This window comes from Tympanuchus pallidicinctus, unplaced genomic scaffold (assembly GCF_026119805.1).
Source record: "Tympanuchus pallidicinctus isolate F22 unplaced genomic scaffold, pur_lepc_1.0 scaffold3, whole genome shotgun sequence".
NCBI lineage: Eukaryota > Metazoa > Chordata > Aves > Galliformes > Phasianidae > Tympanuchus > Tympanuchus pallidicinctus.
Window position 1 is genome coordinate 57000423 of NW_026294747.1, and position 25011 is coordinate 57025433.

Sequence of the window (25011 nt, forward strand, 5' to 3'; positions counted from 1 at the left end):
ACCTTTGGTTTGGCCCCTGGGGCAGCGGAAATGAGCTGATCACCCCCCGCCTCATTAAACAAAGTGATTTTTATTGAATTCATAGGATTTACAAGAAACGTCTTTTTTTTTTCTTTTTGTCTGCAACTGTGTTTTTATTGCACTAAAAAGAAATCCATAAATAACATTTCAGGACAATCGATGAACCAGATGAGAACAGCGGTGAGGCTCACTCGCTGTACACGTACAAATTTCCCCCAGGTAAGGAACCCAAACAGAAGACACAGCTCGGTTCAAAAAGAGCAGTAAGAAAGGAGGAGGTGGGGACCCATCCCTGCCGTTTCCAGGTGCGGGGCTGGCGCTCACACGCCGCACTGGGGAAGCTCTGCAGTGAGGTTGGTCCTTAAGGAGGGTCAGCGTTTCCCCCTCTGCCGCCTGCGAGGTGGGGTAGGAAAGCTAAAGGAACAACGAAGTAAAAAAATAAGGCAACTCCCACTTTGCTGGTGTGAAGCACGTGGCAGCTCTGTGTGCTGCAGGGCTGGAACAGTGCGCCGTCCATTAAAGCTGTAAGCAGAGCTCACAGGAAGGCCTGAGGGAAAGGCGCTGCACCGCCACCAGGGATTGCAGCGGCGCTTTGCACCCAGGGCCTTTCTGGTAACTGCATCTATTGCTGCTTCAAAACACGCAGTCAGCTCCTCCGTTATACGGCCGACTGCTAGGAAAGGAGAGCAGAATCAGCTCTCTGCTCCAGCTCCACGCTGGTTTTCAGCATAATAAACTAGTTTTTGTATGGAAAAAGATTAACAAACGTTTCTCATTTGTATAAACAATACATAATACATGTAGAAAAATATTCAAGAGGATAATAACAAAGGTGCAATGTCAACAAAAATAAGCTGCCTTTTCAACCAAAGCACTTCTTTATGAACTGTGGGGGCTTCTGAAAGCTCCTGGCCTCCCCTGTGTCCGTGGGGCAGCTCAGAAGTTCTTGCCGTGCTGCTGGGCGTACCACTGCTGCCGCTGCTTGCGGTGCTCCAGCTCGGTGAGCAGAGCCTGCCTGTAGGCTTCATACAGCTTCACAATGCGCTCCAACTCCTTCATGAAGAGCAGCTTCAGCATGCCCTGGTACGTGTCCAGGTCTGCCAGCTGGAACAGCTCCCACTTCAGGATGTGGTCGTACCTGGAGTGGCACAGAGGGTTACCTGTGGCTGCTGTGCTGCCCTGTGTTCGTCCTGCGCTGCTTTCGCTCACTGCATCTCAAACCGTGGGGCGCGAGTCCCATGGGACAAGGGGAGGAGAGGACCAGGTAGCATCAGCGAGGAGAAACAGCCCTAGTTAGTGGCCATGTCACCTCGGTGCCAAACCTCTGGCTGACAGTGAGCTCCCCTGTCTGAGCACCACAGCTTTGCTCTGTACGAGATGCTGCATCCTTCCTGCAGGTTCGTTATTTCCTGCTCCTTCCCCACACCTCTAAACATCTGTCATTCACCTGCGATGCGATTTTCTCATCTTGGGTAGCAGCAGCTGACAAGGCAGCTGCTGAAAGAACGAGAGAAAAGATGGAATGAGCAGAGCTATGAGATCCTGGTTACATGCAGAAAGACAAAGGTTCTGATCCGTGCTTCAAAAGAGGTGGGGAAGGATCTGAACTGCAATCTTCCACGGAAGGCACTGTCAGATTCCCCACCCCCAGTGCCCTGCACATGAAGTCCACCCAGAGCACTGACCAGGTGCTCCTGCTGACTGCAAGGATGGACAAACACAGTGTGCAGGTTTAGCTGTTCTTAAAGGAGCCCTCAAGTCAGCTGCTATCTCTCCCCCTCCCTTTCCCAGCACAAAATCAATACGAAACAGGGTTTGCTTCTTCACATTTGAGATTGCCACAAATTCCAGGGTTTGTACCAGCACTGCTTCAGCTGAAGAAAGGTAAACGGAGGCTGAAAAGTGTGTGATTTTGGGTTCCTCCCAACACTGATTTTAGTGTCCCAGCCTTTCAGAATGTCTCTGAGAATCTTACAGTGCTAACCTTCAAGTTTCAAGAGAAGAACCAGCAAGAACCTACACAACACAGGCTGAAATACTTAAAACTGCGTTGTCTAGATGTGCCAAAGTCCTAAATAAAGAAATGCAGCTGCAGCCAAAACCTAGAAGTATTTCTAGGAACTCAGCCCTCTCCCAGGTTACAGGAACTCAGCACGCCCATGCTGCACAAGCACACCACTGGATTTTAGGTGCACTTAAATCTGGGTGGGTTTGCCAGCAGCCACGAGAAGTAATCAAACCCACTGCAATTACACGAAATAGAAGCAGCTGAAGTCACTGACTGCCACACGGTCTGACAATCCCCAGCTGCGCCCTGCTGCACAGCTCAGTCTCACCACGTTCTCCTCAGGAAGAAGTAGGTGGTTTTATAGGTACTGAAATGCCACCTGGATGCTTTCAGGAACTGACTTTCTACTCAGTGTCAGCCTTCTGCAGAGCTGCAGCCGTCAGAACACGTTTCATTGCATTGACTCACACTGAGTCCTGCAGAAGATCCCCTGCTCCTAAAAATACCCCGTGTCATTTATATGCCATGGGGCGCCATCCTCACACTGAAAGTGAAGCCCCCAGTTCTGCAGGGAGTGTTAAGCAAAGCCAACCCATAGAAGTGGTCTCCAATCTTCTGCTAAGACACAGATAAAGACCAGTTGTGCTTTTTTCCAACTTACCCGTTTCCACCTGGATGAGTCAAGAGTCCAGTCCTCTTACCAGGCCAATTTCTGCTATGTTTTTGGGAGATTTAAGTGCCATATGACTTAGATCAAAATGTATATAACATGGGTTATATGCATGGTGAGTGATCTATTATAGTATATTAATATCTGATAATATATATGTGTTCAAACTATATATGTTTTAAAAGCACATTCTGACAGCAGTTTGTTGAATGGGCGATTGAGCAACAAAATTTACAGGTCTGAAGTGTTTAGACTGAATCCTCAGCCAGCAACGATCCACAAAATTTAGTCTGACTGTATTTCTGATATGAAAAATCCAGCACAGATTCCTCATCCACTGTCAGCAGCAGCTCTCACTCAATTATGGAACAGCCAGCAGCTGGAGCTCTACTTTCAGACAGCAGAATCCACTTGGTTTCTGTCTAAACGATGCAGGTGTAATGTGGTGCAAAATAAGAGTAAAGAAAACCAGCTTACTTGACAGGAGCCCTGGCGTAGACCTGCAGCCAATCTGGAATCTCTGCAGTGTGGTAGGGGTTGGCAGGGACGAGGAGAGGCTGGCTTCTCTCTGCCTGCTGGGGCTGGTAGGTCACTGGGGGAGGCTGGTCGTAACGGGGAACGCTGTGTGGAGGAAGGCAGAGAAATTCAGCAAGCAGCAAGCAGGATGTCCTGCTCTCATTAAGACAGAGATGGACTTCCTGCAATATAGCAAGATGGATCAAACAGCAGAAATTGACTGGTAGATTTGGTGCGTGCTAACTTGATTTTACCTTTGTGTTTTAAGCAGCTAAAATATCTCTGCATCCCAGAGATGACTTACTTGGGTTTCAGAGACAGCTTCCCAGAACATCAATCAAGTTTACCTTCAGTCTAAAACTCAATTCTGCTCTCAGCAGCTTGGCTGTTTCATCAGCAGTCACAGAGAAAGTCACAGCTGCTTTATTTTAGTAAGGTAAGAATAATACAGTTTCTAAACTGAACTAACAGAAGAGACAGAAACCAACAGTTACAACTTTAAAAGTCTCAGTTCAGAAGCAGTAAAGCTTACTTTGAAAAATAAGCTGGTTTTGGCACATAGTATGTGAGGCAAAAGCAATTCATGGAATCACATCACAGAATGACAGAACGGCCCAGGTTGGAAGGGACCTCAAGGATCACGAAGCTCCAACCCCCCTGTGCCATGCAGGGCCACCAACCTCCACATTTCACAGCAGCCCAGGCTGCCCAGGGCCCCATCCAACCTGGCCTTCAACACCTCCAGGGATGGACGGGGCATCACAGCCTCTCTGGGCAGCTGTTCCAGCACCTCACCACTCTCACAGCACACAACTTCCCCCTGACATCCAACCTCCATCTGCCCTCCCTCAACTCCAAACCATTTCCCCTTGTCCTGCTGCCATCTCCCCTTGCCAAGAGCTGACTCCCCTCCTGTCTGCAGGCTCCCTTTAGGCACTGCAGGCTGCACTGAGCTCACCCCGCAGCCTGCTTTTCTCCATGCTGAACAAGCCCAGCTCCCTCAGCCTGTCTTTGTAGTGGAGGTGCTGCAGCCCCCTGCTCATCTCTGTGGCTCCTCTGGACCCTCTCCAACAGCTCCCTGCCTTTCCTGTACTGGGGGCTCCAGACCTGCACACAGCACTGCAGATGGGGCCTCACAAGAGCAGAGCAGAGGGGGACAATCACCTCCTGTCCCTGCTGCCACCCCTCTTTTATTGGAGCCCAGGACACCATTTGCCTTCCAAGCCACAAGAGCACACTGCTGGCTCACGTTCAGCTTTTCATCCATCAAGACCCCCAGGTCCTCCTCTGCAGGGCTGCTCCCAAGACCTGCTCCTTCCAGTCTGTACGGATGCCATTTCACCATTCCCAGCTGAACCAGGACAAGGCCAATCACAACAAGCAAGCTGCCGCCGTACCTGGGAGCGCAGGGATGTTTGTATTGAGCTCTTTTATTGATGTGATCCACATAATACACTCCAAACTCTGCGGACTCCACTCTCTCCCAGCCCGGCGGCAGCCCCTCGCGCTCCAGGGGGTGGCTCCAGTGCGTGGTGTTGGTGTTGTGGTCGATGTAGTACTTCCTTCCTCTGATAGTCCAGTCCACCGACCAGCCAGGGGGCAGAGGTAAGTCTTCAGAGCTGTGATTTGTGAGATTTCCTAGGGACGTAGCAGCAACTCTCCCGATGCCTAAAGACAGAAAATCAAGGTGTTTACCTCAATGGGTAGCACCTCAAACCAACGTTCCCCCCTCCTCAGACACAGAGCACAACGCTGCCAGGTTTCCAGCACACCCCTGCATACATTTGTAAAAGAAATCCTGCTCAGGTTATGATCATAGACTCCGACTGCCTGGAAAAGAAATCACATAGCAAAGTTTTCCAGATTAACCGCTGAAGAACAGTAACACAAGCAGGAGGGAAGAGTCAGGCTCGTGCAGTGCAGCCATCAGCAGCCATTCCAGTTTCCTCTGCCCTTTCCTCCTATGTCCTGTGGACACTCAGGGCTGTTCTATCAGCTCCCTTCCAAAGAAAAATGAGGGAAAACAACCAAGTGATGCAACCAAGACTTCCACAGATGTCTTTCACCTTCTGGGTGCCTACTGAATGTGCTCCTGCTGGCTGTGCTGGCCCAAACTCAACTCTACTTAAGGCATTTCCTTCACTTATCTGCAATTCTACAGTTATTCAGTCTTTGGATAAACAAAATTCCAATTACCTTTTCATCAAATGAATCTATTCAACCTCAGCACTCAGGGTTTGTACATTACTATTTCCCCACAGGCACAAGAAGGGGTGTGGGAGCTCCTTTCCCCAGTCTCTTGAAGTCAGGAACAGATATGACCATAAATGCTGTGTTAGCCAATGAGGAACGCATCCCTCTGCTTGTTTTGCACAGCTAACATTTTGGTGCACTTATTCCTGAGTGGAAGGAAAAGGCACAGCCTTTCAGGTACAGAATTCACTCCGAATGACAACAGGAAGAGCAGAGCAGCAGAAAAGCTCTTGTATTTCTCAGCAAATTCCACACTCCTGTTGGATGACCACAGGAACGGCTCCTTCCACCAGCACACACAGCCCTTACCTGCAGGATGGCAGACTGAGAACCAGCTGGGCTGTGATTCCAGTGACAGATCAACGTCATCACCAACGCAGTGCAAAGGTTTCAAAGCAACAGAATGAACAGAAGGGAATAAACGCAAGCAGTTCCTCCTGAGTTCTGCCCTGCAGGAGGCATCTGCTCGCCTACAGACCCATTTCTGGCCTGTGTGTGCTCTGCACTGCACAGCCTCACAGTTTCTCCCCTTGTCAGAGCACTCACCCACTCATCAGCTTTGTGAAGGCAGGCTAATAGCTGTGTCCACGTGACAGCTCCATCCTCATTAGGATTAAGCAACTCAGCCCTCTACTTCCAGTGAGAAGGAGCATGCGAGCTGCTGCCTGACCTTTAGCCATGCTGGGGCCAGGGAGAGCATTTCAAACCATGGTTACACCACTGGTTTTGTTTGCATTCCAATGACAAAATACCAACATTTAAGCTTCTTGAAAATACTGCACTCTGGGTAAGAAGTGCAAATAAACAACAAATATTAAACCACAAATCCGAATACCCAGATTTGACAGAGGGGAACGGTTTTCATAAAGGTATAAACATATTTTGCTGCTCTCCCCACCAGCATTTTGTCTAGTTGTGCTTTTTAAAGAGTTCCTCCCACTCGAATTCCTTCATGATTGCAGCAGCAAATACAAATGGATTTGATTCACGGGGTAAAGGTGAATGTTTCTTTAACACTTTAAGGCTGGTATCAGAAGTTGCCCAAGGCAGGATGACAAACAGGCAGGAAGCCACCCTCAAGTTCTGCTGCCACAAGGCCTGTGCGTGCTAAAGAGAGCCAACGAAGGCTGGAGGATGGACTCAGGTAAATAGGAAAGCCAGCATCTGATCATAAGCAGAACTGCTATGGGAAGCAGGCCAAAAAGCAAAGCCATGCCTTGCTGGCAGGACAGCATGGGCAGCTCTGCTTCTGCAGCAGCAGTCACCTCCAGCTGCATGGCTTCTGCCCTCAGTACACTGGGATGTCCATCTCAGAACTGTCATATACAGGTCAGAGGTGCTCAGCTCACCACTCAAAGGGGTATAAATAAACTCTGAGGGCTTGGCTACAAGTTAGTTCCAATCTATGCTATAGATATAACATTCTGTGACAGAACCACAGAACGGCCCGGGTTGGAAGGGACCTCAAGGATCACGAAGCTCCAACCCCCCTGTGCCATGCAGGGCCACCAACCTCCACATTTCACAGCAGCCCAGGCTGCCCAGGGCCCCATCCAACCTGGCCTTCAACACCTCCAGGGATGGACGGGGCATCACAGCCTCTCTGGGCAGCTGTTCCAGCACCTCACCACTCTCACAGCACACAACTTCCCCCTGACATCCAACCTCCAGCTGCCCTCCCTCAACTCCAAACCATTTCCCCTTGTCCTGCTGCCATCTCCCCTTGCCAAGAGCTGACTCCCCTCCTGTCTGCAGGCTCCCTTTAGGCACTGCAGGCTGCACTGAGCTCACCTTGAAGTTCAACCACAGACCTCCCCAAACCTTTCACCTAGAGGAGAGGACAGAGATGGCGAGGAAAGGTGAGGAAGGTCTCTTAGAATTAAGCTGAAACCAACACTTCTAAAAATAAATTTAAAAATATCACGAAATGCCATAGAGGTAACAGAACACACAACACTGGGAAATAAGTGAGGGCTCTTTTCAGGAAAACCACTCACACGAGTTAGGAATTAAAATAAATCTGACAAGAATAAGAAAAGGAAGGTGTGGAGAAATGAATCAGTGACACGACTTGAAGGAGAAACATCAATGCAATGCAACCCTGTCGCCTCCTGAAAAAAAATCAAGACATTTGCTTCAAGCCAAATCCTTTGAGTGTGAGGAGTCAGTGAGAAGACATTTCAATTCACTTTGTAAAGGACTCCACTGAGGTGAAAATCTTACCAACAGTGATGGAAACGTGCAGGAAAGAGGTGATCCAGAACAAGGCAAGGGATGCAGAAGACTTGACTGTGCTGGAGACAAGGAGAGAGGAACTGGCAATTAGAGGGACTGGTGCTGCTCAAGGGAAACAAGGCTGCAGAACAGTGGGTGGCTGAAATCAGACTGAGCTTAGCTGCCAGGGGAAGGAAACAAGGAGATAGGAGGTTTTATTATGGTTGACCACATGGTACTTCTACTGATATAAAGTAACACTGATTCTTCAGAGGACAGAAGGCCAGAGGTTAACATTCTTATTGCAGTGAAACTACAGTGGAGCCTAAGAGTCCACGTCCAGTGTTGAGATGAAAGGTAAAAGCAGAGGAGAAGGGATAATGTGTTGGTTCACCTCTCAGGATTATTTCCTGCATATACGTGAGACTGAATGCTCATCCATCATGAAATCTGTCCAAGCTGTTAACTGCAAACACACACAAGTGACAAAGACCAAAACCCACCAGCAGCTCCTTGTTTTCCAAAGGCTAAGAAGGCCTGGAGATAGACAAGAGAGAAAAGCCTGCTGAGAGAGAAAGCTGTGTTGCTTCAACTGAGAAAGACACAGCTGAAAAGTCCTGCGTTCTGCCTGTGTTAGCAATTTGCTAGATTAACTTCACCTTCAAACTAACAAGTGGAGCTCCATCTCTGCATCTACAACACAGCAACACTGGTTTTGAAATCTCCAGTCCCACAGCAGAAGCCAACAGGTGCTGCCATGAGGACCAGGTACATATTTAATGATGAGCAGCCAACAGACGGATGGGTTTCCTGCACAGTCCAGAGAGCCCCATGTAGTTAGCCAGCATTTAGCAAAGCTAAGGATGAAGTAGCAAGTCTGAAACATCAGCACCTCAAAATGCACTGCCTGCCAGCAGCAATGCCAGCACTGCTCTCCTTCGTTGGAACACCTCTGTGTTACAAACAAACACCACCACCAAAGCGTTGTCAGCTTTTTAACTCCATCCTCAGCCTCACTGCTGCCATTTTTACCAGCAGATTGCAAGCCACAATGAACTAAAAGCATATTTCACTACATTATTCACAGGTCTGAAGTGCTTCTTCCAAACTCCTCACTGAACATCATTTCAGGAATATAAACATCACTCCAACACTGCCTGTAAGGTCACCTTTCTATGGGTAATGACATCCCACGTTTCTTATCTCAGTACACCTACAGCAACATGACATACAAACCAATGGCTCTTCTGAGCCATCACAGTTAACCAAATACTTCAAAAATAAATATTTAAGGGATTTTTATATCTGATTCTCTTGTGCCAGCAGAAAAATATGACAAGTCCTTCCCTGCGAAGGCAGTGTGTGAGTATGATCCTTCCTCAGTCACACAGAATGACAGAATGGCCCGGGTTGGAAGGACCTCAAGGATCACGAAGCTCCAACCCCCCTGTGCCACGCAGGGCCACCAACCTCCGCATTTCACAGCAGCCCAGGCTGCCCAGGGCCCCATCCAACCTGGCCTTCAACACCTCCAGGGATGGACGGGGCATCACAGCCTCTCTGGGCAGCTGTTCCAGCACCTCACCACTCTCACAGCACACAACTTCCCCCTGACATCCAACCTCCATCTGCCCTCCCTCAACTCCAAACCATTTCCCCTTGTCCTGCTGCCATCTCCCCTTGCCAAGAGCTGACTCCCCTCCTGTCTGCAGGCTCCCTTTAGGCACTGCAGGCTGCACTGAGCTCACCCCGCAGCCTTCTTTTCTCCATGCTGAACAAGCCCAGCTCCCTCAGCCTGTCTTCATAATATTACAGTATTACAAGCCAAAAAGAATTCAGGCACTAGGAAATGAATTTCAGCACTAACTGCAAGCCAATTTGTTAATTACACGAAACAGTCATTACTCATCGTTCAACAATAAATAATTCTTTATAAAATTAACAAAAATCAAATGACACAATGATATTCTGGGCTTGTTTAGCTTGGAGAAGAGAAGGCTCCAGGTAGACCTCACTGTGGCCTTCCAGTGCTTGAAGGGAGCAGATAAACAGGAGGGGAACGGCTGTGTGTGAGGGTGGGTGGTGACAGGACAAGGGGAATGGTTTTAAAGTGAGACAGGGGAGGTTTGGGTTGGATATGAGGAGGGAGTTTTTCAGCCAGAGGGTGGTGAGGCACTGGCACAGGTTGCCCAAGGAGGCTGTGGATGCCCCATCCCTGCAGGCATTCAAGGCCAGGCTGGATGTGGCTCTGGGCAGCCTGGGCTGCTGGTTGGCGACCTGCACACAGCAGGGGTTGGAGCTGGATGAGCGCTGTGCTCCTGTGCAACCCAGGCCGTGCTGTGATGCTATGAAATGCCTCTGTACCTGAAGCTGTTCAGTGACATGTGAAGGGCAGCAATGAACCCATCCTCACCTGAGGTGCGCCGCCCATGGTTGTGAGACATCCTCTGGAAAAGCTCCCCGCTGTGCTCGTAATACCTGTAGTCCTCATGCAAGCGATCGTTCAACTGACGTCTCCTCTGGGCATCATAGAAGTGATCATAATAGTAACAACGTGTGCCAGCATCTCCGTTTTCCAAAACCGAATTGGTTTCTGCTAGAAAGGACTGGGAGGAAGAGCCATATTCTCTAGCAACATCAGCTAAACTTCGAGCAAAGTAGGAAGGCGCAGACAGTCTGTTGCTTTCACGCCTCATTATTTCTTGTGGCGGCCTCTGCACCGGCGTTCGAAGGAAACTCTGGTTTCTGGAAACAGCTCCATCTCCACCAGAGCCATAAGCAGAAGGACTCGGGTCAGGAGGGCAGATATCAGTTCGTCTTGGAATGGTCGGACCGTGACGGATAAAGGAAGGCATCAGATCTGTTACGGCAGAGAAGGGAAATGAACTCTGCACGCACTTATGGTATTTGGTTAGCTAGGGTGCCTGACTTACACCATGCAAGTGACTCCATTCTAATGCCAGAACCCCTTTAAAGCACCTCTAATGCATACAGCAGCATAACGGTGGGGCTGCAGTTTGCACTGGCACAACAAAAGCCTGCACACACAGAACCTATTGTCAAAGAAGCAGAGTTTTGACAGCAAAAGAAGCCAACACAAACAGCTCCCACTCAGAGAATCAAAGAATCACAGAACGGCCCGGGTTGGAAGGGACCTCAAGGATCACGAAGCTCCAACCCCCCTGTGCCATGCAGGGCCACCAACCTCCACATTTCACAGCAGCCCAGGCTGCCCAGGGCCCCATCCAACCTGGCCTTCAATACCTCCAGGGATGGACGGGGCATCACAGCCTCTCTGGGCAGCTGTTCCAGCACCTCACCACTCTCACAGCACACAACTTCCCCTGACATCCAACCTCCATCTGCCCTCCCTCCACTTCAAACCATTACCCTTTGTTCCCCCCCAGGCCCATTCACACAGCACTGATCGCTCCCCGCCCTGCAGCCCTCAGCCGCGCCCCGCTCAGCGCCGGGCGGCTCCCGCAGGCCGTGCTGATGGCTGGCGGCCGGCTGAGGGCGCAGCCGAGCTCCGTGCCGTAACCGCGAGCCCTCCCAGCTCCGTGCCGCGCTCCCGCCCCGCCCCGCCCGGCGCTCGGTTACTCACTGCGGAGCAGCGGGCTGGTTTCCTTCTTCACGTACTTCCCCTGCACCTCGCCGGGCTTCGAGAGCTCCGTCCGCGTTTTCTTCCGCGACAGCATCCCACCGCCTCCTCCCGGCCCGCTCCCGCCGCCCGCATGCCCGGCTCCGCTCCGCGCAGGGCCGGGCCGCCCGCGGCCCCCTCAGGCGCTCAGGGCGGCGGGCGGAGGCCGTGAGCGGGGGGCGGGCTGCGGGGCGCGGCCGCGGGGTGCCGTTAGGCGCGGGGCGTTGTGGGGGGAGGAGACGAGAGGAAGGATGAGGATAGAGCGGCGCGGCGGCGCGGGCGCGGCGCCCCCTGGCGGACGGGAGGCCGCGATCATTCCGGTTGGCAAAACCCTCTGAGATCCAAACCCTCCGCCCGTACCATTTCCATAAAAGATGGAAAAAACAAACAAACAAGCAAACTAAAAAACAACCCCACAGCCACGAGCAAGAGTCTTACAGTGATTTCTTTTTATTTTTTACATTCATTATAAATAACACGTAGGTTGGTTCCTCCTGCTTTACATGGGGGTGTAAGGACAGCACATCACAACAGACCCAACGAAAACAAACACACACGACCGTCTCCGTTTACACAGCAAACACGTCAGCAGTGGTGGCATCTCACACAGCAGGCAGTCGTGGAAAACCTGAGAGATGGTGATGCCATTTGTGTTGTACTTGACAGACCCAGGCTGTCCCCGGCTCTACCTCGCCTGTCATTTGGCTAAAAGTATGTTACAACCCTTTCTTTTGTCAGTCAGAATTGAAATATTTCCATTCTCTTTGTACCCGAAGTGGTAATGGGAGTATGCATAGCAAAGAATGCTTTTATACCATTCTATATTGACACGGAGGACTTCAATGGGGTGAATTCAGCTCACATCCGTTTGATACGAGTGCGATTGCTCTGCCCCTCCCTAAACTCCAACCCTGCATACCCACATGCCTTGATTTTCACAGTGATTCATAAAGCGAGAGTTGAAAGCATTTAAAACACCTTCTGGCCATGAAGTAACTAATATCCTAACTGCTGAGCCCTGCTGTACCAAGGAGGCCCAGAAACTCAGTGATTTACCACACCACTAAACACTTTGGTATCTTTAAAATGCCTGCAGTGCACCGGAGACACATTCATGCACAAAAGACCACAAATGCTTTGCATGTTTGCACGTTTCTATGCTTATTTTCAGTAGCCTTGACTTTGTGGGACGAGCTGCTTATTTCTTGAGCTGACACAACAAGCAACACAACGCTGGTTGGAGCACCGTGACCGTTCCCCCCGCCTGGGAAGGGTTTATCCTGAATTGTCCTGCAGCAGCAAAAGTAGTACAGCATAGAAAGGCTCCAGCATGCGTAATGACAAAAGGCACTTCTGAGAATTCATTCGCACAAGCATTCCAATGAGATTTGAGTTTTTGCCCACTGTTTTCCTCCTGCACCCTTCTCCTGTCCTTTCCAGTTGGTTAGGTTGATGTTTGGAAGAAAGAAACGTAGAAGGAGGCAGGATAGAGCGGGAAGAGGGACAGTTAGAACCCCTTTTCTCTGCTTCTCCCCTGTATTGCAGTGCTAACATTATAGCTTGGCTCCCTTTTTCTCGTAGAATCACAGAGTCATTTAGGTTAGAAAAGACCTCCAAGATCCCCAAACCCAACCAGCCCACCATGCCCACATCCCTCAGTGCCACATCTCCATGGCTTTGGAACACCTCCAGGGACAGTGACCAGTCACTCCTGGACAACATATGAAGTGGTGTTAGTATGTATTAGCTAATAATACATTTCCAAACACAGTTCTGATCATCTGAACCATACCACGCGTTGTTTCCTGGAAATAGTTTGAAACTTTGCTAATTTCCATAGGGTAAGCATAGTTCAATGTGTGCTCAGTTACCACACTGCTAACACACAGCCCTGGTACCCACACACAGAGGTGTAGCATGAAGCACTACATAAGTTGCCCAGAAAGGTGATGGGGCCCCATCCCTGCAGACAGCCAAGGTCAGAGGATGGGTTCATGAATGTCCATGTCCACTGAGGGGAGTGGGACCAGATGGTCCCTTTAAGGGTCCCTTCCGACTCAAACTGTTCTATGATTACGACTGTTACCACTTACAGATTAATACAGAATCACAGAATCACAGCATGGCCTGGGTTGCACAGGAGCACAGCGCTCATCCAGCTCCAATCCCTGCTGTGTGCAGGTCGCCAACCAGCAGCCCAGGCTGCCCAGAGCCACATCCAGCCTGGCCTTGAATGCCTGCAGGGATGGGGCATCCACAGCCTCCTTGGGCAACCTGTTCCAATATTAAAAGAAGGATCTCTCAACTTCAAATTTTAAAATCAAGCTCCAACTCATGTCAGTGCTATTTGTCAACGTGTTTTTGCAGCGGAGATTTACAAGATATGTGAATCGCTGAGATTACATAGAGAAATAACCAGTACGGGCATTCACAACAGCAGAATAGTGAAATAATTTAAAAGGAAATTTTTGTTCCTCCAAGATATTCTGCCACTATGGTATGTCTTTTCTTATAAGGCAATGGAGGAGGAGAAGAGGAGGTCGTACCCAGCAAGTGCAGTTCAGTCCCTCAGCCCTGTGAGTGGCAGATAACCCTTTAGACAAAGGCAGCATCCCCTACAGCCACACTGCTGAGTGAAAGTCACCTTCCATAGGTTACCCAGCAGGGTGTGGGCAGTTGCATCCCAATGTCCAGGAGACAGCTGCCACGTCACAAATGCTGTCACAACTGTCACCTTGCTAGTAGTCCCAGAGATAAAGCTCCCATCTTCCCCTCCTGCACTCACGATTTATGCATATTTAAAGAGGTCCAGTTTCAAGTATTGCCAGTATGGCCCCTTTCACTGGTTTTATTTACAATAAGTACACCTTACTGGTCTGATGGAGACCAGCATTTGTAAGGAAAGCTAGCATCACATTTAGACCGTTGGTAATAATTGGTTACAACCAGCTCCAAAGCGTGTGAGCTCTCATTCAGCGACTGCTGTTGGGCCCATCTCACTCCTGAAGGTGATCCCAAAAAGCCTGCGTTCCCCATGAACTCGTCAGATAGGAGGTGTAATTACCACCTGTCATTACAGGACTGTGTGCTCTTCAGCCTTCCTGACTGCAGCACCACTGCAGGTTGCTCAGGGAGTACGAAGGCAATACTCGACTGAACGTAATTCTGTTCATCCTGCTCTCCCTAGCGCATGTTAACCTCCATCTACTGACATCAACATCCACATCTATTAAACTGAAGGAAACGAATGTCTTATTCCCTGAGTTCTTTGTATTCACATCGAGTTTGTTTCCTCACCGTTAATTGCAAACTTAGCTTCTGTACTCAGACCCACTACAGAAGACACGTCCTTGCAAATCACCACATCACACAGAGCACTGCATTAGTGACAGAGCTCTGTGAGGCCTGATCACAGCATGGCCTGGGTTGCAAAGGAGCACAGTGCTCATCCAGTTCCAACCCCTGCTGTGTGCAGGTCACCAACCAGCAGCCCAGGCTGCCCAGAGCCACATCACTAAGTTCCCCTCTTCCTTCTTCTGCCAGCTGTGTAATAATATTCCACCACTATACTGAATGCACAACTTACATTTCTTCGCTTCTGTTTGGTGAAGAAACTCTTCTACTGTTTTGTATTTAAAAAAAAAAAAAAAAGGCCTGTACAATTTCTTAAAAAAAAAATAATAAAAAAAGAGCAGTAGTCTTTATTGGCCACCTGGGACATTTCTCCAGATAAAACACAGTTAGGTCAGTTGGAGGCAGTAGTCTATGTACGCATCTTTGACTGCTTTTCTTCTGTGGAGAAACAGCCATGAGGAATAACCCAGATTCCTAATGCAGAAGTGGAGCATATTGCTTTACAGAAACTAGAACTGTATTGCAGGATACAGACAACACCGGGAAAGTCTTGCTTTCAATAGCGATTCCATCAGCAGTATTCAGACTGTAGATGTCCCTCCTTGTTTCCTGTTCCAGTTGGAGCAGACCTACAGGTCCCTTCCAACTCAGATGAGCCTGATTATATTATAATTATATTACTAGGTTTGGACCAAGAAGTATCCCAGAAAACCAAAAGGGTTTTAAAGTCATTAGTTCAATATCAGCAGTTTGTGCTTCGACCTAAATAGAAATAATCAATTCAGTATATTCAGCATTCGTGTTTTAAATTAAAACCAAAGTATCAAAATAAGTTAACCTAGAAAAACATCCCTTTTTTTGTGTGTTTTTTTTTTTTTTTTACATAGCAAAGATTACTTTTAGCCAAAACTGAGCAGAAAAATAGTTTGGGAATAAACATAAGGATCTCTGTAGGCAGTGTCTGCTTGGGATTTAGCTCTGCCACCCCTTGGAGGCATCTCTTAACTAAAGGTTCATCAATACAAAAAGGCAACGCAGTGAAAAGCTGAAATATTACAATTCCAGTAAAGTGCACGGGATTGTGGCGTACTTCGGGGCTTTGCTATGATCTTAACTCAGCTGCTGAACTGAAAGATGGGGATGCCAAGTTCTTTACGATCTTATTGAGGTTGGCGATCTTCTCTTCTAGTAAATAGTTTTTCTTCTCGGCAGTTTTCTGGCGCTGCTCCGTCATCTCCAAAGCCTTCAGCAGTTGAGCGTTCTCAACATAGAGATCCTTGACCACTGCGTCTGCTTTGGTGTTCTTGGAAAGCTGAACCGTGAGCGAAACGTTATTACTGAGCACACAAACAGCAACAGAGAAACGTAAAGCTTTTTTAAAGGGTCAGGAGGCACAGCTGAACGCCTTCATTTTAACGTATCCAAGGCAGACAACCTGCCCTCTCATTCTCTACTCTCATCTGTTACAAACTAGATATTTACGGAGTCATCACGGATGCTATGAACGCTTTGAAACTGGAAAGTCTTTGCAAGGAACTTGAAAGATCACGAAGATGTTGGAGGGCTTCAAACGACCCTTTTGCATTTGCTCTGTAAGGACAGGTGTGCTCCACGTGCTCATCGGTCCCACACAGGTCATTCCACACAGGTTTGGGCCACCCTATCAAATCAGGGAAAGCAGCTCGACATCTGTCTATTTACATTGGAGAAGCAATTTGGCATGAGACCGCATCGGTGTAGCTTCTCCTTAAAATGAGAGGGGAGATTGCACCTCAACAGAGGGCAGACGTTCTCTCCAATGCTATCGTGTCGCTCCCTGCTAAGTGTACAAAAGAACCCTATTGAGAATTTCTGAAGAAGACAGACCAGAGCAAGAACAGAAACCCCAAAATCTTATCGAGCAAAGGATGTGTTGGGTCAGGGGGTGTGGAAAAACCAGTTCTGTAAGCCCTGTATTCTTCAGAAAATTCCTTAGTCCTTTGTAAGCAACTTCTCCAGCTAAAATACTTGGCCCAATTTTACATTTGTTTCCTGACTTTAAGTGTGCCTGCATACCAAACGTGCATAGCTTTTAGGGAATTAATGAGCGATTAATTCAGACTTCAGTTTGAATTTCTGTGAAGTTTTGGGCAAATATGTTAGCTAAGAAGAACCCAAAGAAAAACATCTTTAACTTTCTTCTCAGCAAGAGCAATGTTGTGGCTTTGGCCTGCTTAGCTTTTTACAGAAGCAACAGGGAAGATTTGGGGAAAAGGGCAAGAAGGCTTACTTGTTCCTTCAGCTGATTTACTTTATCTTGGAGAAGCCTCTTCACGAGCCTCAGTTTCTGTTCAACATCCATCATCCGCTCTTCCATCATCTTTAGAAGCTGTTCATGGCCCCCCTGGAAAGCAAAAGGAAAGAAATCTGTTTACAAAGGTCAGGTCACACTCAGTGCTATCCTTCCTTTCACTTCATGCAGAAGAAAAGTGTTGCCACTCCACGTTTGTGTTCATTTTAAAGAGTCAACACAGTTAATAAACAGATCATGGAAGCAACGTTTAAAGGACATTCATGGCATTAAGTCTAAGTTACATGTTAGATTACTTTACATAAGACAAATCAATACAAAATTCTAAGTTCTGTATCTGTATTCTGTGATAACTGGACGTGGATAGATTCCCTTTTTCATTCTTTGGATGCTGATCTGTATTAGGGGGAAAAAAAAGAAAAGAGGCAGTCATGCTGGCTTGTTACTTTGACCATAACTCTTCATTCCAAAGGCCTTTCAAAATCCAATTATACCCTAAAATTAGCACATTATTATTCCGATCCTGATTTCTACTTTATTTGATTAGTTGTATAAGGCTAATGCTTCTGAATAATCCAACGTGCTTTTGTTATTTTTCTTGAGTGAGGCAGTGGTAAACCTAACTACAATCAAAACAAACCACAGACGTCAGTTTAGTGAGAACTACTGGTGATAAGTGGATGGTTGGACTGGATGATCTCCTAATATTTTCCAACCTTGGTGATCCCATGACTCTAGGAGAATGCCTGTTGCATCAACAGTTTGAATGCAAGTCTCCCAAGTAAGTCAGAAACACCAGAACTGTGAGGAGTCAGTTGTTCATCTTAACTGCTGTAGAAACACCCTGTTGGATGGATTGATTCAAGTCCGCTCAAGATTCTATTTGTTAGAACTCCAGAAGCTCCTAAATCTAATTATGGAGCTGCATGACTGCTTAGCTTATAAAGACATCAAAAAATGTTGCATTAGTGCCACCCAGAAAGCAGAGTTAAAGTGCTGCTGGGCTGGGTGCGTTTCTAACTTTTAATCCATACTACTAAAAGGAATTCCAGCAAAGTCATCTTTGTTATCTTCTGTAACTTAATTGGAATTCAAGACCATGGCTGGGCATTACATATCATACTGGGCACACTTGGAGCCTTGAGGGAGTGGTTCAATGGAATCTAAGAATTAGATTAGTGGTCTTAATGTCCGTGATCCTTGATTCTTGGCTTAAAGATGAGCGTTCTACCTAATTTCACACTTCATGCTTGATGGGAGAAGCCAGCTCAAGCTTTTAGAAAGACAAACAAAAAAGATAACCCTTAAAGAAGCAGTTGTTGACCTCAAATTATTAGTAATAAGTCTCATTTAAACTAGTACTTGGAGACAGGAGAAAAACACTAAGGAACATCATCTGAGAAACAAGTCTGATCATTTTCCCCTTTCCTTCCACTACCCTTTTTACTTGATGGTCACAGCAATAGGATCTCAGTACTACGGAAACTCTTGTCTCAAATGTGCTCCAATGCGTCCTGGGGAAGCAGAATATTCCATATCAAAGTACATCCTCTACTGCAAATCTTCCCCAGAAGTCATGTGTTAGAACCACAGCACGGTTGGGTTGGAAGGGACCCTAAAGCCCATCCAATTCCAACCACCAGCTCAGGTTGCCCAGGGCCCCATCCATGAAGAAATTCAACAATGTTGTCTAAAACTTGTTAATTCTTGGTCATAAAGCTGAGGCTTCTGATGCTATTAAGACAAGAGACGTCATGTTTAAAAAAATTTATTTTGCATTTACATCAAAAATGTCATCTTTCCCCAGTATAAAAGTTTAGGCATCTTATACAAAAACAAAAAGCAGCATAAATACCCCAGATTTCCTTTGTCTCATATAAAATCAGTACCATTTAAGAAAAATAGGCTCTTCCCACATTGAGAAAACCCACATTTTAAATAACATAAATAGAAATGATTTGCAACAAATGAAAAAGAACAGCTGACAACGTCCAGAAAAAAAAAAAAATCACTCCTGGGCAAATAAATAGGAAATAACACTGCAGAGACTTAAAATAATAATAATAAAAAAATGGATCCTCAAGTTTCTCAGCTTATGCCAGTTTGTGTGTTTGTGTGTGTGTATCATGGCAAGGAATGAGGTGGTAAGCAGCCAAGCTGTCAGAGGTGCCCGATCCTCCTGTAGGAATCTGCATGCACTGCTCGCTGCTCCGGTAGCAAGGCCTAGAGAGAGAAGGTAAGTGGGACACTTCACCCTGATATCCAGGTTGTCTTTATAAATACGTACGTACACAAAGCAAAGCAGCAGCACAAGCCAAGCAAGCAACACAAGACAAAAACACACACAGAGGAAAGCAGGCAGAGCACCACATCACATTTCTCTGTATTAGTGCTACACAAATGCAATTGAGGAAATACTCAGGATGTGTTTTCTAGAGGTCAGGAGGCTGAAGAGGACTGGTCCACATTTGGGGGGGATTTGAAAAGGTCAGTGACAGCGATAAATGCCATTGGCAAAGCAGTTACACTTGTTAAGGGGAGAGTATCTGCCTACATATTGCCTCAGGTGGCCAAAAAGCATTTGTGAAAAATAGTCCCATTGACCCCCTCCTCAAACCTAGCTGCAAGCCTCCTGCTGGGACAGCTGAACAAGCTGTTGGTCAGGGGTTATTTGAATTTTCCAAAGCAGACCAGCAGAAAGGGGGAGTTGAGCAACTCTGTGTATTCCCAGCAGAACTACGGGTTGGCAGAGGTTGGGGGCAACTTCTGGGAACCCTGGCTCAGGGATGGGCCCATGGCATTCACTATTGAGCAAGGCCCAGCACAGGCTGCCCAAGGAGGCTGTGGATGCCCCATCCCTGCAGGCATTCAAGGCCAGGCTGGATGTGGCTCTGGGCAGCCTGGGCTGCTGGTTGGCGACCTGCACACAGCAGGGCTTGGAGCTGGATGAGCACTGTGCTCCTGTGCAACCCAGGCCATTCTATGTGGCAGTGCTGGGCAGCTGCTGTCTGGGACAAGGCAGGCAGGTTAACAGAGGAGGAAAAGGATGAGGGGCTTTGATGGGGTGATGCTGGAATAGTGAGCTTGGTAAGCAACAGCTCAACACAGACTGTAAAGCAAAGGAGAACACAGACCACTGTAGCCATGATCAAAAAATAATGAAGAAAGCAAAGCAAAAGGAGCACACAAATTCCAAAAAGGAGGGTAAGTTTGGTGCCTTACACAGAAGGACTGGGGTTGGAAGAAAGCTGCAAAGTGCAAAGCAAGGTGATAAACTGATGCAGAAAACATGGATGCCATGACATTCTACTCAATGGTGAAAAGACAGTGAAGAGGGGTTAGGATGCAATTTCCCAAGATGCTAAAGAGAACATTGGAATGGACAAACTCAACCAGATGTTTGCTTCAGGATGACGAAGGGAAAAGAGTAAGGATTAAAGGTGTGCTTAAAGAAGCTGTTGGGTTTGTCCCAGCTTAAAGCATCCACCACTCTGCCCTTGTTTACAGTTGTATAATGAATGCTTCACAACAGTGACTTCAGGAAGCCACGTAGTAGAGCCCACACAAACAGCTGTAGGAGATGTTCCAAAGTGGAACCTTGTTCACATCTGTTCACTTTAAGTAAAAATCGATGCAAAAAGAAGTTACAAGCATTAAGTGCATTGACAGCAAAAGCTTGAAAAACCTCCGGGAAAGGATTTTTATATTCATGAAGGTTCTGGGAAATAGAAGTGGTGCATCTGTACAACTGCGGGTTCTGGGATATGATTAGTTTGCAAATTGCTTCTCAGGCTTTCAAAAGCAGAATTACAAAACTGCTTCTAATGCAATGCACACAGCACGTTCACTCTGCAGATGCTGCTGCTGTAACAGAGCTTATATTGATTTCAAAATTCAACTGCATGCTTTGCTTTCCAACGTGTGTGACCAAGTACATCAGTAATGCGCCTCCATCCACACTCAGTGAAAGGGAGAGAAACTTACAACTCATTTTTCCTCCTCTCCTGCATTCTTTGCTGTTAAGCTCCTTTGCAGGGTACTGTTCCCTTTAATGCTGTGGTTTAAAACAGTCACTGCAAGTTCTGTAAGCTTTAGAAACTATTACTGGACATATTTTTTTTCCCCCCCCATAGTACACCTTCCATAATACACCTTCCAAAATACACCCACTAACATGGTCAAATCTTTGAAGTTCAGAGACTTAAAGCTTATGTAGATATATCAATTTCTAATTTTTCTCCAGATAAAATGCAAGAGAGTGTAAAATGTGGGTTTTTTTTTCTGCTAACAGGTTAATAAAAATGTTAGCCTTTTATTTATGTTACTTAGGGCTTTATCTTAAGTCATATTATTATTATTTTAAGATACGTGCCCAAAGCCAAAGCATCAGAGATTTAGGGATGTGGTCACCAAAACATCATCTGACTTTTCTAATGAAAAAGACCTGCAGAAAGCTGGAGCTGAGCACGTACTCAAGCAAAACTATGGGTTGGCAGCCTAATTTTAAGGCTCATTTTACACGGGAGATGCAAAATTTGCTACTAGAGCTTATTATTGCTTATCATTCAGTCTTGCATGTTGAAATACGAGGAGTGACTCAGCCCAGTGAGTGCAGAGGCTGCATCTTTGTTGGAATTAGATTGCTTTCCCTCAGAAACACCAGGGATGATGTTTCAGGACAACAGGAACGGTGCCCTCCAAACAGCGTCCTATCGTGGCCAAATAATGAAGATGTGGAAGCCTTACAAAAAGGGTAACTTGCTTGTATTATGCTCTGCCATGTCTCAGGTGGCAGAACTCCATGTGGCAGCAACAGCCTGAGCTCATGCTTTATGTCTGATGCCAGCGTGTCTGTGCACTGTGTATTTCCCAGAGCAAAGGTTCCAGACGTGGACGTTAGGGAAAATAAAAAGCCAACTGCAAACACTTACTGCACATTGATGACAAGGAGAAAAGCCAACAGTTGAATATGGATGGAGTGAGCCATGAAGACTAAAGGGACTTCAGAACTGAACCACGGCTCAAGCTGCGCAGGCTGAATAAAGGCTTGTTTGTGCACAGCTTTGATGCAACTAATTCCAATTTCGAACTGGCATAAACGGAGAACGGATCTCAAAAGTCAAAAACACCAAACGAACCCAACGCCCCACTGAAGTAACAGCAGAGAAACGAGAGCCTTACCTGCTGCATGTTGGTTTCAGAAGGTCTGCTCTCAAGCTCCTCCTGCAACCGCTGGCCCCGCTGCTCCGCCTGCAGCAGCTGCTGCTGGAGCTGCAGGAACTGCTCCCTGGGCACCACGGCACAGCCCTGCTGTGGGAGCTCCCGGGGGTGCAGGGGCTGGCTAAGCATCCCGCTGCTGCTCGAGCGTCGCATCTGCAGGGCAACAAGACAGGCTGTCAGGGGGGAGCAGCACGGCGCGTTGCTCGAGGTGTGTTTCTGGAGTTGTTCTTGCATGACACACGATGCACTGAGCTTAAAGCGTCTCTTGTGCACAAGGGAAGCCAGTATGAAGCCGGAAACAGATGCTAAGACAAACTCTTCCCAATGGAGAAGATGCATCCTTACATGCAGTTCTGCAAAGTCTATAGGAGATCGAGCTTTGATTCATAACTTCAGGCCTGCGTTACTCTGGCAAAATCCTAAACAGGTCTGTGCTGAGCTATAACTTCAATTTTGTTTTCAATTTTAACCTTAGCCCTTGCAACTCTTCTAATAACAACATCTTGGTACAAATAAAAGCTCTGGTATAGAATTATCATAGAATCATTAAGACCTCTAAGATCCCCCAGTCCAACCATCCACCTGCAACCAATGCAGCCTACTAACTGTGGCCCTAAGCCTGCACCCACCCTTCCCTTAACACCTGCAGAGATGGTGACTCCACCACCTCCCTGGCAGCCTGTCCCAACCACACCACTCTTCCAGAGAAGAAATTCTTCCTAATATCCAAGCCAGCATGAGGCAGGCTGAAGGTGTCACCCACCAGCATTGATTATTTCTAGTCTTTAATCTCCTCAAAAAGCAAAACAAAATCCTAAAAGCTAAACATTCTCTATACAGTCTAGAGTGACCAAAGTATCTTCATGCTCTCTGCTGCGTTGTATTCTGAATTCACTACTTAGGAGCCTTCTGTGGAACAGAAGACCTCACACATTTTATGTTTCTCATTTAGAGTCATGCCACAAGCAGAGCTTGTTAAAATTTGAGACTTAAGTTTCAGTCAAGCCAATTTGCAGCTTGCATTTGCATAAGATTAATGCTTTCTTCATGTAAAAATCATTCTTCCTGTAAGAGCCAGCTAACCACATCACAAAATCCTCCCGTTATCTCATAGCCATTACTCTGGTCCCTTAGGAAAAGGTGAGATTACATTAGCAGTATTACTTTTCCTTTCACAAGTGCTGTAATTAAGGCCTCAATTAGCATCACAGTTCCGTTATTGAGTTCATCTATAATGGAATCAACTATAAGCACTTGACATAATGGTGTAATTCCATCGAGGGTGCTGCTCTAATGGTGTATCCAATGGTGGAGCCCTAATGGAGATAGAGAGGGGCTTGAAATGTGATAAGAACACCAGTGCTGTGGCTGTGATAGCATCTGCCCACCTCTGCTGGCTCAAAGAAATTGAATATAGGCTTAGAAGATATTTTAAAGTAGTATAAGTACCTCAAAAAAGCTTTTTTTAAAGAATATATAAATATGTATCAGGAAATTCTCTTGAATCAACTTGCCTACAACGAAGCTATTCTTTTACCAACAGCATAAACAGCAGAAATAATGAAATTTGAATGGGATTTGTACAGGGTTTCATGTGATGTTGTCAAACACACGGGTGGAAGAGCTGAGGAAACACCAATAAAAGCTGACATCTCAAAATGAAGTTGCTAATGGCTCATGAAAACAACGTAGTCTTGCCACATTCATCTGTGGAAGGAAGTGGAACAGTAAGGAGCTCACTAAACTATCAGGGATGACACAGTGTGAGCACATATCAGTCAGCACTAGGGAAACACTCGACAGTCTGGTGAAAAGGCATGCAAAAGGCCAGAGGCAAACACGAGGACACCTTCAGGCCTCACAGTCACTGGGTGAGAAGGAAGGGATGGAGCCACTTTTCATTTTCTCGTGATCAGTTTGATCCTTTTGAACTCAATCGGTCATTTCTCCATTTTCACTGCAACCCCTCTGGAATATCCAATGTTTTCCTATAGAATCCAATCACAGCCTGCACCCAACAGGTTAGTGCAGCTGCCAGAGGAAGGACGTTACATTAAAATGAATAATGGCTCCTTTACTTCAAAAGATGCATGGAGTAAAGAAGAAAATCCATTCCAAAATGTTTTCTTCATGCTATGGTAGTACATTGAAAATGGTTGCTCTACCTTCGCACACTATTTCAGAAAGAGAACTGCACCCTTCTCTGCTAGTTCCAACCACTGAGCTCTAGACAGGTTAGCCATGGACAAAAGGAGAACAGGCACAAAAGAGAAAGTTAGAGGTCACAAAGTGCTAAGTGAACGTTATACAGCCCTGCTGGGATAATGTTATCAGAAATAACAAGTCCTGCATGTTTGAATTACAGGCTTTGGGAGAAAACCCAATTCCATACTCAGTGTTCAGACTGAAGAGTTCAACAGAGCTGGGATTTTTCCCAAAGCATAACTGAAAATACACGAAGCAAAGGCACAAGAAATAAAACTGTTTTCAACGACTTGCCAAATTTTTTCTAATCAAGTTTATAATAATTTTACAGCTAATTACAGAGTATATTCAGCATAACATGTTTCCCGTTTGCTTCCTTGATGAAAACCATGAGGTATTTCAACAAACAGTGCTGCAAAAGCCTCATCTATAAGACTGTCTCATTTATGGAACAAGTTAAAAATGCTTTAAACTGAAATTCAGACCATCAAGTTCATTGCAGAGACAGCTCAGAGGTTCTGCTAAGCAAGGCTTCCATTCAGCGAAATATAATCATGGTAAATAAGAACAGGCTTCTACACTAAGAGCAGCATTAGACAAATATTAGTTAGGAAATTTGA

General features: G+C 46.7%; 2 protein-coding genes across 5 annotated transcripts in view; both read right to left on the minus strand.

Moving 5' to 3' along the window:
- Positions 1-51: 51 nt before the first annotated feature.
- SAV1 (salvador family WW domain containing protein 1) lies at positions 52-11491 on the minus strand. The gene is made up of 5 exons (XM_052696649.1): positions 11287-11491; positions 10096-10542; positions 4613-4883; positions 3177-3320; positions 52-1159 (listed from the first exon to the last, which is right to left on the minus strand). Exons 1-5 carry the CDS (start codon positions 11378-11380, stop codon positions 958-960), a joined length of 1158 nt encoding a protein of 385 aa, XP_052552609.1. The 5' UTR covers positions 11381-11491; the 3' UTR covers positions 52-957.
- Positions 11492-11756: 265 nt separating this feature from the next.
- The window catches only part of NIN (ninein), a 53406-nt gene continuing 40151 nt past the window's right edge, over positions 11757-25011 (minus strand). For 2 of the 4 annotated variants that reach the window (XM_052696508.1, XM_052696504.1), the window contains 3 exons: positions 22148-22339; positions 16946-17059; positions 11757-15988 (listed from right to left, as the gene is read on the minus strand). In XM_052696508.1, the coding sequence (XP_052552468.1) occupies positions 15779-15988; positions 16946-17059; positions 22148-22339 (516 nt within the window). In that variant the 3' untranslated portion in view covers positions 11757-15778. The other 2 variants (XM_052696505.1, XM_052696506.1) reach the window with 2 other exon arrangements.

What these genes read in the sequence shown, in the direction of transcription:
- SAV1 (XM_052696649.1), bottom strand. Translation starts at nt 11,380, where the DNA reads ATGCTGTCGCGGAAGAAAACGCGGACGGAGCTCTCGAAGCCCGGCGAG. An exon ending in CCATGGGCGGCGCACCTCAG is followed by an intron (nt 4,884 to 10,095) that starts GTGAGGATGGGT and finishes TTCTGTCTTTAG; the next exon opens with GCATCGGGAGAGTTGCTGCT. An exon ending in AAACATCCCTGCGCTCCCAG is followed by an intron (nt 3,321 to 4,612) that starts GTACGGCGGCAG and finishes TCCTCCACACAG; the next exon opens with CGTTCCCCGTTACGACCAGC.